The 12555-nt window shown below is 35.6% G+C and overlaps 1 protein-coding gene across 3 annotated transcripts; it reads right to left on the bottom strand.

The window, feature by feature from the left end:
• Positions 1 to 399: 399 nt before the first annotated feature.
• LOC113724990 (protein DETOXIFICATION 35) lies at positions 400 to 4715 on the bottom strand. Of its 3 annotated transcripts, XM_072073383.1 has the most exons (8): positions 3861 to 4698; positions 2388 to 3013; positions 2121 to 2177; positions 1694 to 1807; positions 1356 to 1594; positions 1118 to 1236; positions 896 to 982; positions 400 to 764 (listed from the first exon to the last, which is right to left on the bottom strand). In XM_072073383.1, exons 1-8 carry the CDS (start codon positions 4146 to 4148, stop codon positions 663 to 665), a joined length of 1632 nt encoding a protein of 543 aa, XP_071929484.1. In that variant the 5' UTR covers positions 4149 to 4698; the 3' UTR covers positions 400 to 662. The 3 variants fall into 3 exon arrangements, with proteins under 3 accessions (XP_071929484.1, XP_027103726.1, XP_071929485.1); XM_027247925.2 differs by lacking the exon at positions 1694 to 1807 and having other exon boundaries at positions 3861 to 4694; XM_072073384.1 differs by lacking the exon at positions 400 to 764 and having other exon boundaries at positions 896 to 1006; positions 3861 to 4715.
• Between the last annotated feature and the right edge of the window lie 7840 nt (positions 4716 to 12555).

The raw sequence follows: 12555 nt of genomic DNA, 5'->3' as shown, positions 1-12555 counted from the left end.
GTTAGATTATATTCAAATAGACTTGATTAAATTTAATTATACTTGACTAGATTTAATTAAATTCTAGTTCGAGTAATTGAAGTTGAACTCAAATTCAATTATATTACCTTGAGTTCAAGTTGTGCATTACTCTTCTCTAACTAGGCTGCACTTCGACTTGGGTTAGCGTTATTTGTACGTTCAGCTGATGGAACGAATTCCTATGGTCACTTGTCCATCGTAAGTTAATGGTGTGTGTCGAAGAGCATTTAGACGACATGAAATAGGTGGGCGGACAAGCTCCATTGTTTTTGTTGGGTAAGAACCCATTTTGAGCGGTTTGATGGTGATGAAAGTTTATACGCTTCTCTGTGGTTTTATGATTTGGGCTGTTAGGCAGCACCATTCTGGTATATGGGCGGTTGTAATTAATTGTTTGCAAATTATATTCTGAAATAATGTCTGTAATTTTATTCTAATACAAAAAATGTCATCGGTAGAGTAATTTTTTTAAATCTAATATAATGTCAAACGGCTCTCTTACAATCTTAGGGTTCGCTAACTTTTGCTGAAAACGGCGAGATTATGCGTGCATGTTTGCCGTTCAGGAAAGGGCGGAAGAGCACGCTCGAGATGATGGCGTTGTTATCAATCCTTCTATTTGAAAATAAGAGAGCCCTCATTCAAGTCTGACCGTTTCCAAATGGAGGTTGATTATTCTGCAATTTTTCACTGTCAACGCCTTGGCCTCCCCATTCCCGCATGCGCTTTGATGTCTGGTCAACCTGAAAGTACAGTTTTTGAACTTTATATGAGCAAGGTTGGTGCAATAAAGTGGATCTAGCATAGAAATTTGGAGTGAATCTCCTTCTGAAGTGTGGCGCTATTAATTGTGAGGTGCTGCCATTTCCTTTACCTCGTCGTTCCAGTTGGTCTTGTAAAGTACTACTAAAAGCAGCAATGTCTGCAGGCCAATTCCAGCTATCATTCCCCCCCAGATACCCTGCAATCATCGTCATTGGAAAAGCTACCACAGTTGCCACTAGGGACTGTTAAGAAGGTACTTGAACAATAGAATGTTGCCAAGATAGAAATTTTTTTACTGGCATTTTTAATCAGAGATTTGAAATTTATGTACCTTAACTCCTAGATTCGCCACATACCCAAGAACGAATCCTAGAGGAAGCCCAAATACATAATAACAACCTAAATTGATATAAGCCACCAAAGCTTGCCATCCTCCTCCGACTGCAACGCCTGCAGAAGATTATAATATTCTTTGCTCAATGATGGTGTCGAAGACAGGGCAAGGAGTATGATAGAAAACTGATGCACAAGTATGGATGGGAGTATAGTGATCCAAATTAACGAAATACCTGATATCACTGGCTGAACGCTGTTGAGAACCATTGTTATTGAAAGAAGGCCAGCAAGGTTGGCAACAGCTTTTTGCATATCCGTGCTATTTGTGAAAATTATAGCAAAGTGATTTCTGGCCAGGAGAACAACCACCATGGAAATAATCCCTATCAGGAGGGACTGAGAGACTGTAACATACACTGAATACTTGGCTGCTCTTGGATGTCCAAGCCCAAGCTCATTCGAGACTCGAACACTGCAAATGAAAAGGAAGAAGGAAGCAAACAAAACTGTCTGTAAGGTGATCTATGCAGCTCTGTCCATGACATGACATCAGATTTGCACTGAAATCTACCTGAAGGTGAAATGCGAAAACACAATTTGGGTACTAAAAGCAACAGATGTATTGGACCCTAGCATCCTCCAGCTACCACCGCTCAAAACCGCCCAGTAAAAAGGCCACACAAAACTACCCAGCAAAAGACCGCAGACACATTACACATACAAGTCCAATTCGCCAAAAACCAAATACGGTCCTAGACATCTGATTACGATAAATAGAACAGTTTGACATGAGAGTACTGTCATGGAGATTCTTCAAGAAGCTGAGAGAAAAAGAATAGCAATTCTCAAGATTGACTTTGAACAACGAAGGGACAATGCGACCTCGTAAAAGAAAGGCTGAATACGTACTGTAAATCATAAGCTCGTCTTGAATATCTGCCAGTTCTACAAAAGATATTTAGAAATGGAAAAATCTAGAGTAACGTGTGCCATGTTACCTTATTGCAGCATTTACTCCAATGAATATCATGGCTTCAATTCCATTGAGGCTCATGCTGAAAGATAAAGAAATAAAATTAGGTAAAACATCAGATAAGACGTTAAAATTGCCAAAAGTAAAGGAGGATCAGAGAAGTTAGTTCAATGACAGAGCCACCCATATAGGATAATCATGAACAGGCTGCTAAAGCAGTTCGTTGCAGAATCTGCTGGAACATCAACTAATTAATATGTATGCACCATCTAGAATGCTTGTTAAAACTCACCAAATGCTTAGGGAACCAACTGCAAGCACGGCATTATGAAGGTGACCTGTGAGGATGTTGATACTCATCATGTACCAGATCTCCAGACAAAGCATAACTGCTGAAGCAAGAGAGAGCCTAACAAATGACCATATGTCCCTGAATGCGGAAATTGACCATCCCTTCCACCCATCTTTACACCAACCGATGACGTAAAAGAATTGAGCAATTGCAATAGCCCAGTTTGAAATGTCAAATGCCACGGCTGCTCCAGTGATTCCCCAGCCAAGCACATAGATGAAAAGCCAGAGCAAAAGAACATGAAGGAGCAAAGCAACTAATCCAATGTATGCTGTGATAGCCACGTTGCTTTGGGCTTGAAGAAATTTTTGGGTTGGGAAAGTAACAACCAGGGAAAATAGCTGAGGGATAATGAGGATGGAATATTTTCCTGCAGGATCTGCGATCTGTTCCTGCTGTCCAAGGAGCTTGAGGAGTGGGGTAGCAAATATGTAGAGCGGCAAAAGGATGACAGAGGTGACAAACAGAATAATCATGGACCGCTGCATGTAAACACCGAGCATATGAACTTGCCTGGCACCGAATGCTTGACCGCATAGCGTCTCTAAAGCACTCCCCATCCCAAGCTACGAGTAAATTTGTATGGATTTGATGAGACAAACTATCTATCAAGAATTACATACATATCTGCTATTTATCAAGAATTACAAACACAATAAATGGTGCTGCCTTGGACTCTCTCTCTCTCTCTCTCTCTCACTCCCTGTTTTATTTTTTTTTTGATTAAATACTAAAAAAAAAAATAAGAATCTGAGAACGGGGCACGCCCTTAATTTGTCGCTGAAGTACTACTACTCACAAAGCTCAAATTACTCTGTGCAGCTCGTCGATTTGTGGATGTGGTAGGGTAATTTTTTCCAAAAAAAACTTGAGAAGGTAAATAAAAGTCAATTTCCTCTGAAAATGTACAGGAATGCAACAAGAATATGGGTATGGAAGAAAAAATAAGCAAAATTAAATCGAAAAAAAAAGAAGAAAAGGAGAAATGCATCAAGTGGATAAAGTACAACAATTTGAGCCGCTCTCGCTTCCCCCCGAGGAACAACTTTAGAAATGCTTCTCTTTTTTTTTTGGAAATGCATTTTTTTTTCCTTTAGAAATGCATATTAAGTCATATTTTCGCAAAAGACAAACAAGACGATCAAACTGGGCACTCCTGCGCAACAGAAATCCTTAGATTTGGTTGCCAGCAACTAGTGCCTGACTAAAACAACTCGAAAAAGGAGCCTTGCCGATACACACACACGTGCCCGTACGAATACTGTATACAGACATCTAAGAAGTAGTAGTACTACATGCAAATTCGGTGACACCTGTAGTAGTTCTACAACTGACGGGCAGAGAGAGAGAGAGAGAGTGTGTGTGTGTGTGTGTGTGGGAGTGGTGCGAAGGGAGCTAAGCTGAGCAGCTAACCAAGAAGCCGAAAGAGAAGGTAGAGATGACGGAGAGGGAAATAGAGATAGCGGAGAGCTCCACGTCTCCCAGGTGTCCAACGTACATTGTGGTCGCCGCATTCATCCCATACTGGCAGATGATGTTCAACGCTATGGGCAGCCCTAATGCCCACAGCTTCACCGTTTCGATCCGGAAAACGTACCACCATTCCTTCAGCCCTCTCGCCTGCCGGTATTCGCCGTCTGGCCCCACCAGCTCTTCTCCTCCATCGTAATAGCTTCCGCTCAGCAACGGCGCCCTCTCCATACCTATGGAGTGATTTTTTTTCCCCCCTACTAATTTAGCTGAAGATTTTTTTTTTTAACAAAAAAAATGAACAGAGAGCTGCAGGACGACGGCGGAGCGGAGGAAGCGCAGCAGGTGAATGTGAATGAATGGGTCAAGCAAGAGTGAAGAGAGACTGGAGAGTGGAAGTACCGAGTAGTAGAGATTGTCAAGTTTTTACTTCTCTAATTCTACTGCAACCAAGTGAGGCAATTACCAAAACCAAAATGCCAAAGGAATTAGTTGGATCAAGAGTACTTAACGTTCACAATTTTTTTTTTTTATTTTTTTGGGGTCTGTCGAAAAACAAAACATCTGAGTTGCGTTTTTCCGTATGCCACCTTCCTCTAACTGATTCATTTCCCCCATTTTAAACAGAAAGCGCTGGTTATACGGCCCTTTGCCTCCAAAACGAAATGGTATTAGCAAATTACAACTGGAATTTTCATGTTCTCCGCTAGTTGATAACGCAGAATCAGAAAAGAAGGGAACTTCTGCCTTGAGTGAATAACGGGCATTCTGTTTTTCTTTTCTGTCATTCATCAACGTTATTTTATCTATATTTTACTTTATCCTAATTTATCTAAGGAGAGATCCAGCTGGGCGAGACAAGTAAGGACTGAACCACCACCAAATCAAATAAGTATATTACGCACTCGTCGAAATTTTTCAGAAGAACCATCTATTATGACAATTGGTGGGAGGCAAGATTTGACTTTTCACCCCATCAAACCTTAATAACGGACAATTTGTTTGGATTACTACCTTTTTCATAAAAATAAAAAAAAAACTATTTTTATTTTTGAAATCTACAGACTACAGTACCACTCAAAAAATACAAAATGTGTTTATATTTTATTTTGTACAACTAAAAACACCTTATCACTAGTTTTCCTCTATCAAGCTTTCATTTTGAGTTTATTATACTTCATTTGCTATGACATTTTTTTACTACACGTTTGACTATTCGCTACGTTAACCTAAAATTCCTGGTCCGGCCGTCATTGGCCTCAACTCCAGGAAGTCTTGAGATTTTTCATTGGAGATTTCTGGGTTAAAAAAAAGGGGAAACGGAAAAGAAAAGGGTGTCGTGGTTGGTAGGATGAGTGGTCTGCATTTGGCTTCCTGCATCAAATCAAAAATTCAGAGTTGGCTCTGTCAAAGGTTGCACCCATTAGTGTCACATCCACCCACAATGAATGACATAAACGCACGAATGCGCCACCCGCCGATTACTCTTACTCTGTTACTCTACCCCAGAAAAAAAGAGACAGTTGCCCTCTTGCTGCACCATCCACCATCCATCCCCCAATTTTTACTTACTTTTTTCGTGAAATTTCTTTGTCATGGGGCAGCGTCTCATATATTTTTTTTCCCAGAAAGTCTCATCTCACTTTTATTTTCTTTTTGAAGTTTCCGACTAGGTATGTTCATGCTACGATGCCGTTTGCTTCTTCTGCCCACGTCAAATTGATTCTCCGAACCTAATCGAAAACGGACGCAATCGATCATGAGCTCCGTAACAACCACACTTACGTATAGCAGTAGAGTCAAGATCACGCAGTTAGATCAATCTCCACTGGACATGAAACTCGGAATAGTTACAGCTCATGGATGTATATACATCTTTTTTTTCCCCCTGAGTTTAATGTGCTTTCAATTTTATACTGTGCTTAAATTTAGAGGTAAAAGATCACTCTTTTTTTTTTAATTATAAACTTTGAAAAAATCTATTCTTGAAATGAGACCCACAATTAACTATAATTTTACAAGTCTTAAGAAGACAATTAAGGAACAATTTTAATAACTTTTAAATTTTGGATTAATCTTTTTTATACACTGACAACAGACGCACTATAATTATTGGATATATAACAACTAGTATGAATTTGAAAATCAAAAAATTGAATAAATGTCATGCATCTAATATTTTTAATGTCTAAATACAAAACTCGCATGTAAAAGTTATAGTAGTGTAAATTAGAATTTTGTACATGTATCATGCATTCACAATCGCTGCTATATCTACTGTTAATGTAGAAAATATCTATATCTATATCTATATGTATTGCATAATGAGTTTTAGTAAAGACCATCTCAATGGTTTTCAAACTTCTCATTTTTTTTTCTAAATTTTTGTATTTATTTTGATACATAAAAAGTAGTGGGTTATAACCAATCCTATCACCAATCTGTAAGACCTGGTGCAACCCAATGAGTACAAATAATTTCACAATGATGCACAAAAATATATCAAATTTAAGCACAATAGAGAAAACTTAATTAAAGAGAAAAGATAAAAAATGCAAACCAAATATCAATCCAATAGCCTCTTCAATAGATGGCGATGCTAACCAAGATGTACAAGTGAAAGCTCACTCCTTCCTCACCCCAAACACTCTTTGGTTGAGTCAAGGAATTTTACAACTATTCTAGTTAACCCTCAACAACCTACACTTGAAAGATCACTCACCCAATTAAGAACTATTTTATACAAATGAGGCAACTTTCACCAAGGTTTTACCACTTCAAGTGATAGATTCACCTTCACCAAGGTTTTACTCCTCCTAAAGAGTAACCTTCACTTGAGCAACCTCACAACCCAACTTCCCCAACCCCTTATACAACCAACAAAGAATCTTTTTACTCAAAAATCTCACTTGTAAACTTGTATTTTGTGTTGGCAAAAGTCCCTTGTCTTCTTGTGCCTTGGGGTGTTTATAGAAGGTGAAAAATGACTCCAAAAGGCTCTCCAACGGTCAAATATTAAATGCTGTCAAAACTAGCCGTTGGCCTGTCGGACGTCCGAACCACCTGTCGGATATCCGAACCCTGCGTCCAAACCACCTGTCGGACGTCCGAACCCTGCGTCCGAACGTCGTCAGAGAGTCATCAAATCTTTGCGAAATTTCTCGTACGTCCGATGCGATCGATGTGCGTCCGAGGCGTGCGTCCGATCCTTCCGGAAGTCCGATGCTTCCTCACGAGCGTCCGACAGAGTTTCCTTCTTGATGTTCTTCATCATTTCGGACGTCCGATAGCTTCCTTTCGGACGTCCGACATAAGTGCCTTATTTTTGCTTCTTCTTTTGTGTCACAAGAATCTGTTCTAACAAATTGCTCACATAAAATATTAGCCCAAATATACATTTTGGTTTGTTAATCATCAAAACCAAGGATTGATCGACCAATGTCAACAATCTCCCCCTTTTTGATGATGACAAACAAAATTAAAATTTCTTTTATCAAATAAGTTCAAATAAAGCTCCCCCTTAGAAAGTGCCAACATACAAAGAAATTTCAATAAATCCTACTCCCCCTTTTGGCATCAATCAAAAAAATAAACTCCCCATTTATTTTTCAAATCAAAACCATATTGAATATCAAAATTTTCAAATGTACTTACAACCATTTAGCACTTCTTGGATCAAATCTTCATGATGTACCTAAATATGAGAAATTTCATTTGGTACCCTTTCTTTATAGGGTTCTTGAGAGTTAATGCGACATGATCTAGCAATCCACATGGATTTCATGCATTTTCTCATATTTTTCTTTACATAACAATCATTTTGCATATGTCCAAATTTGCAACAAAAGTGACACATGATAGAAGTATTTTGCACATAGGTGGATTTAATGCAACTAATTCCCTTACCTCTTATCATAGCAAACTTATTTGTGCCTTGAAAAGATTTTCTTTCTTTTGGTTGAGAAAACTTTTCTTTTTCATTTTGGAGAAACTCGTTCAAGTCATTAATTCATTTCTTTAACAAATTTTGTTCCTCCAATATTTTTTCATAAAACTTTGTTTTCTCTTCCAACTTCTTTTTCAAATTATTTTTGCAATCAAAAGCCATTTTACATTTTTTCAAATCATCATTTTCCTTTTTCAAACATTTGTTTTCTTGAAAAAGATTGGAGTTTTCTTTCAACAAAGCATTTATTTTTGTTTTCAAATCTTTATTTTTAGCATAAGATTCTCTCAAGTTTTTATGCATCTTAATCATAAGAAATCGCATACTATTATCTTCATCACTAAAAGAGTAATAAGAATTTATCTCATCTTCTCCAAAGGCCATTAGTGCCATTTGGGCCAACTCTTCTTTTCCTTCTTTTGAATTGCATTCATCCCATTTAATTTTGCAATCTCCTCTTGAACTTCTCTTGTTGAAGATCTTCTTGAGACTTTTGAAGAGAGGAGTTATATCATTGTCCACTTCCATGTTTTCACTACCCATGAAGGATGAGTTATCCCTCACTTGAGATGTTTTGAAAGCTATGCCTCTCTTATACATTCTTGCATTTTCTTTCTCTTGCACTTTGAATTTGTGCTTTAATTCATAAGAGGTTAGAGAATTCACAAGAGATTCAATGGGCATAGAATTTAAATCTTTTGCCTCTTCTATAGCATTTATTTTATTTTCCCATTCTTTTGGCAAGACATTCAAAATCTTTCTATTTTTCTCACCCAAAGAATATTCTTTTCCAAGTAATTTAAGATCTTGAATAATGTCACAAAATCTACTACACATCTTATCAACATTTTCAAGAGGATGCATTTTGAAAAATTCATATTGAGAAACAAGTAAAGATTTCTTTTGTTCTTTAATATTTTGGTTACCTTCATGAAATTCACACAATTTATCCCAAATGTCTTTAGCTGATTTACAACTTTTAATCCTACTAGATTCATTTACATCTAATGCAATGCACAATATATAAATGGCCTTGGCATTCAAAGAAAGATATATCTTGTCTTTTTCATTCAATTCTTGTCTAATTTTTAATCTATTCAAATTAGTGGTAGAGTCAATTATTCTGGTTTCATTAGGACCATCTTCTACCACATACCATAATTCAATATAAACGGATTGTAAGAAAATCATCATTCTTTGTTTTCACATGCTAAAATGAGAACCATTAAACATAGGTGGTCTATCAATAGATTGCCCTTCTAAAAAAGAAACTTTTATGGTTGCCATAATCTTTACTCTAAGCGGTTAAACTTGATCAAAAGAGACCAAACTCTGATACCAATTGTAAGGCCTGGTGCAACCCAATGAGTACAAATAATTTCACAATGATGCACAAAGATATATCAAATTTAAGCACAATAAAGAAAACTTAATTAAAGAGAAAAGATATGAAATGCAAACCAAATATCAATCCAATAGCCTCTTCAATAGATGGCGATGCTAACCAAGATGTACAAGTGAATGCTCACTCCTTCCTCACCCCAAACACTCTTTGGTTGAGCCAAGGAGTTTTACAACTATTCTAGTTAACCCTCAACAACCTACACTTGAAAGATCACTCACCCAATTAAGAACTATTTTATACAAATGAGGCAACCTTCACCAAGGTTTTATCACTTCAAGTGATAGGTTCACTTTCACCAAGGTTTTTCTCCTCCTAGAGAGTAATTTTCACTTGAGCAACCTCACAACCCAACTTCCTCAACCCCTTATACAACCAACAAAGAATCTTTCTACTCAAAAATCTCACTTGTAAACTTGTATTTTGTGTTGGCAAAAGTCCCTTGTCTTCTTGTGCTTTGGGGTGTTTATAGAATGTGAGAAATGGCTCCAAAAGACTCTCCAACGGTCAAATATTAAATGCTGTCAAAACTAGCCGTTGGCCTGTCGGACGTCCGAACCACCTGTCGGACGTCCGAACCCTGCGTCCGAACGTCGTTAGAGAGTCATTAAATCTTTGCGAAATTTTTCGTACGTCCGATGCGATCGATGTGCGTTCGAGGCATGCGTCCGATCCTTCCGGACGTCCGATGCTTCCTCACGAGCGTCCGACAGAGTTTCCTTCTTGATGTTCTTCATCATTTTGGACGTCCGATAGCTTCCTTTCGGACGTTCGACATGAGTGCCCTATTTTTACTTCTTCTTTTGTGCCACAAGAATCTGTTCTAACAAATTGCTCACATAAAACATTAGCCCAAATATACATTTTAGTTTGTTAATCATCAAAACCAATGATTGATCGACCAAGGTCAACACAATCAAATTTAAAATTTAAAACATTCCCACTATCTATTTCATGTTATCACTTGTAGTTTGTTATTTATACATTAAATCTTTTTTACTCCTTAATTAAAAACAAATGCTCATTCGTATGCTATTTTAATACAATATTACATTTTTATAATTAAGAAATATTTGTCACCACACTAACCCTAGAACCACCCCTACAAATGAGCTTTGCAAATTACAATCATATTTCAAAAAAAAAATCACAAATATACAACTAAATGTAAAGTTGAGAGAATAAAATGCAGCTAAATGTAAAGTTAAGGGCTTTACTATATTTAACTTTATAAAAAATTCCAAAAACGGAACAAGTAGTGGGTTATAGATTTTTGTCTAAATTTTTGTATTTATTTTAGTACATAAAAAGTGGTGGGTTATAACTAACCCTATCACCAGTCAAATTTAAAATTTAAAACTTTTTCATAATCTACTTGATAAACTATTTATAGTTTGTTATTTATACTTTAAATCCTTTTTACTCCTTAATTAAAGACAAATGCTCATTCACATGCTATTTTAATATAATTTTAATTCGTAAGCATACAACATGATCAAGAAACAGCAGAACCAATTAGGACTAGATTTTGATCCAAAAAAAAAAATAGATCTAAATGTCACTGGCACATTGCCATAACTTGCGATGCCAATTAGAACTATTTAGCGCTTTTTTCTTTTGCCTCATCAGTAATTTGAGTATCAAGTTATTGAATATACTATAAATCCTATAATATCAGTCTATTACAAAAAATAATATTTTATTATCATGTGGTATTTGCGTATAAAATTTCAGAGGTAAATCAAATATTTTTACTTATATTCGATATAATTTGAATAGTTTTTTAGCGAATATAACTATATTATGCAGAACTATCACTTTGTACAATTGGAGTTAGCAAATTATATATCAATCACAATTTAGATTTTATTCGATACCTCCGCAATTGGTGAGTTCCATCAGTAACACTACATCAAACTTTTAATGTTGTTTCATACTCTTATCAATATGTGTTTCAAAAAATTGTAGGTTTGAAAATGATACATGTGCTTGAAAGTTAGTTACGTGGTTGAGATCAAACAATTTTACAACATCGCAAGCATTGTTGATAACAAATTCAAAGAGAATATGGATATCCGAATATACAATCATGCATACAGTAAACTTACTCTATTTAATTTAATTACTACACAAATTTTTTAAATTTATAATCATAACCTATACCTTCTTTCATATTTACTAGATTAAATATTTTTCGAATACTTGTTTACATTCAGAGCATTAACATAGAAAAACATGTTCTATGAGTTATGAAAAAATTGTGGACAACTATGTGAAAGTTATTTTTCAAAAACAGTGTGTATGCATTGTAATGACGTGATCGATACTGTTGTTAGGTAATTAATTTCATGTACCTTTAATTTCAACAAAGTTTTCTGTATTGTATCTAATATTTTATTTGTCAAACAGATACAATGTTAACATACAAATCAAAGATTCCAGTGATAACATACACGTTAATTTGCAGGACAGTCATGCACGATTTGTATTTAGTTGTGATGTTTCTTATATCAGAGAATTACAAAGAAATGTAGAATTTCTTGATATATGTTTATTTTATATAATGCTATTTATAAACTATGTAAACAAAAAAATACGCTAATTTTGAATTTCACACGTATTTAATTCTCAGGACAATGGTGATAGGTTATTCAACCAACGAATCAATTCATGCAAAGATCGTGCATTTTCATTTATAGTACGCATTCCACAAAATTCAATAGAATTAATTAAATCACCAATTTTGACTTTTGTACTAAAAGTTAATTGGTGTGAAGAGTGTTCGCACCTTCATGTAAAATTATCAAATTGAATGCATAATATTTGTAAGTATTTCATTTTAACAACATTTAATTACATTCATTTTATTCATATATCATTCATTTTCTAATATAAATTTTTATTATTTTTTCAGGATCTATCTTCCGAAAAAGATAATTTTTGAATAATATATACATTGTATCATATTTCAAGCTATTGTTAGACATATATTATATTTTAATTGTGTTGATACAATTTTTTAACAGTTTTTAATCACCATTCTATTTTCATTTTTTAAATAATATCAGCACCATGCGTAGCACGGGTATTCACACTAGTTAACTCTTAAACCTACTTAAAGATATCTTAGCACGATCTTCAAGAATGAAATCTAGGAGTTCTATTTTCTGGGTGCAATTAAATTTTGTTTTTCAAAACCGAAATTGCATTATAATTTATTGTCTTTACAGTATACGGCCCCACTGAAATTAAGTCAGCGTTGATGAGTAGCCTATGGACGTCCATGCCAA

The sequence above is a fragment of the Coffea arabica genome, chromosome 2c (genome assembly GCF_036785885.1).
Source record: "Coffea arabica cultivar ET-39 chromosome 2c, Coffea Arabica ET-39 HiFi, whole genome shotgun sequence".
NCBI classification, from domain to species: Eukaryota; Viridiplantae; Streptophyta; class Magnoliopsida; order Gentianales; family Rubiaceae; genus Coffea; species Coffea arabica.
The sequence above is the reverse complement of the archived record's forward strand: the minus strand, read 5'-3'. Positions and strand labels throughout refer to the sequence as shown.

Bases quoted from the DNA above. Each gene is read 5' to 3' on its own strand.
- LOC113724990 (XM_072073383.1), bottom strand. From the start codon at position 4,148: ATGGAGAGGGCGCCGTTGCTGAGCGGAAGCTATTACGATGGAGGAGAA. The intron at 3,014-3,860 runs GTTAGCTGCTCA...ATTTACTCGTAG, and splicing joins CCTTCTCTTTCGGCTTCTTG to CTTGGGATGGGGAGTGCTTT. The intron at 1,237-1,355 runs GTATTTCGTTAA...AATCTTCTGCAG, and splicing joins CGTTCAGCCAGTGATATCAG to GCGTTGCAGTCGGAGGAGGA.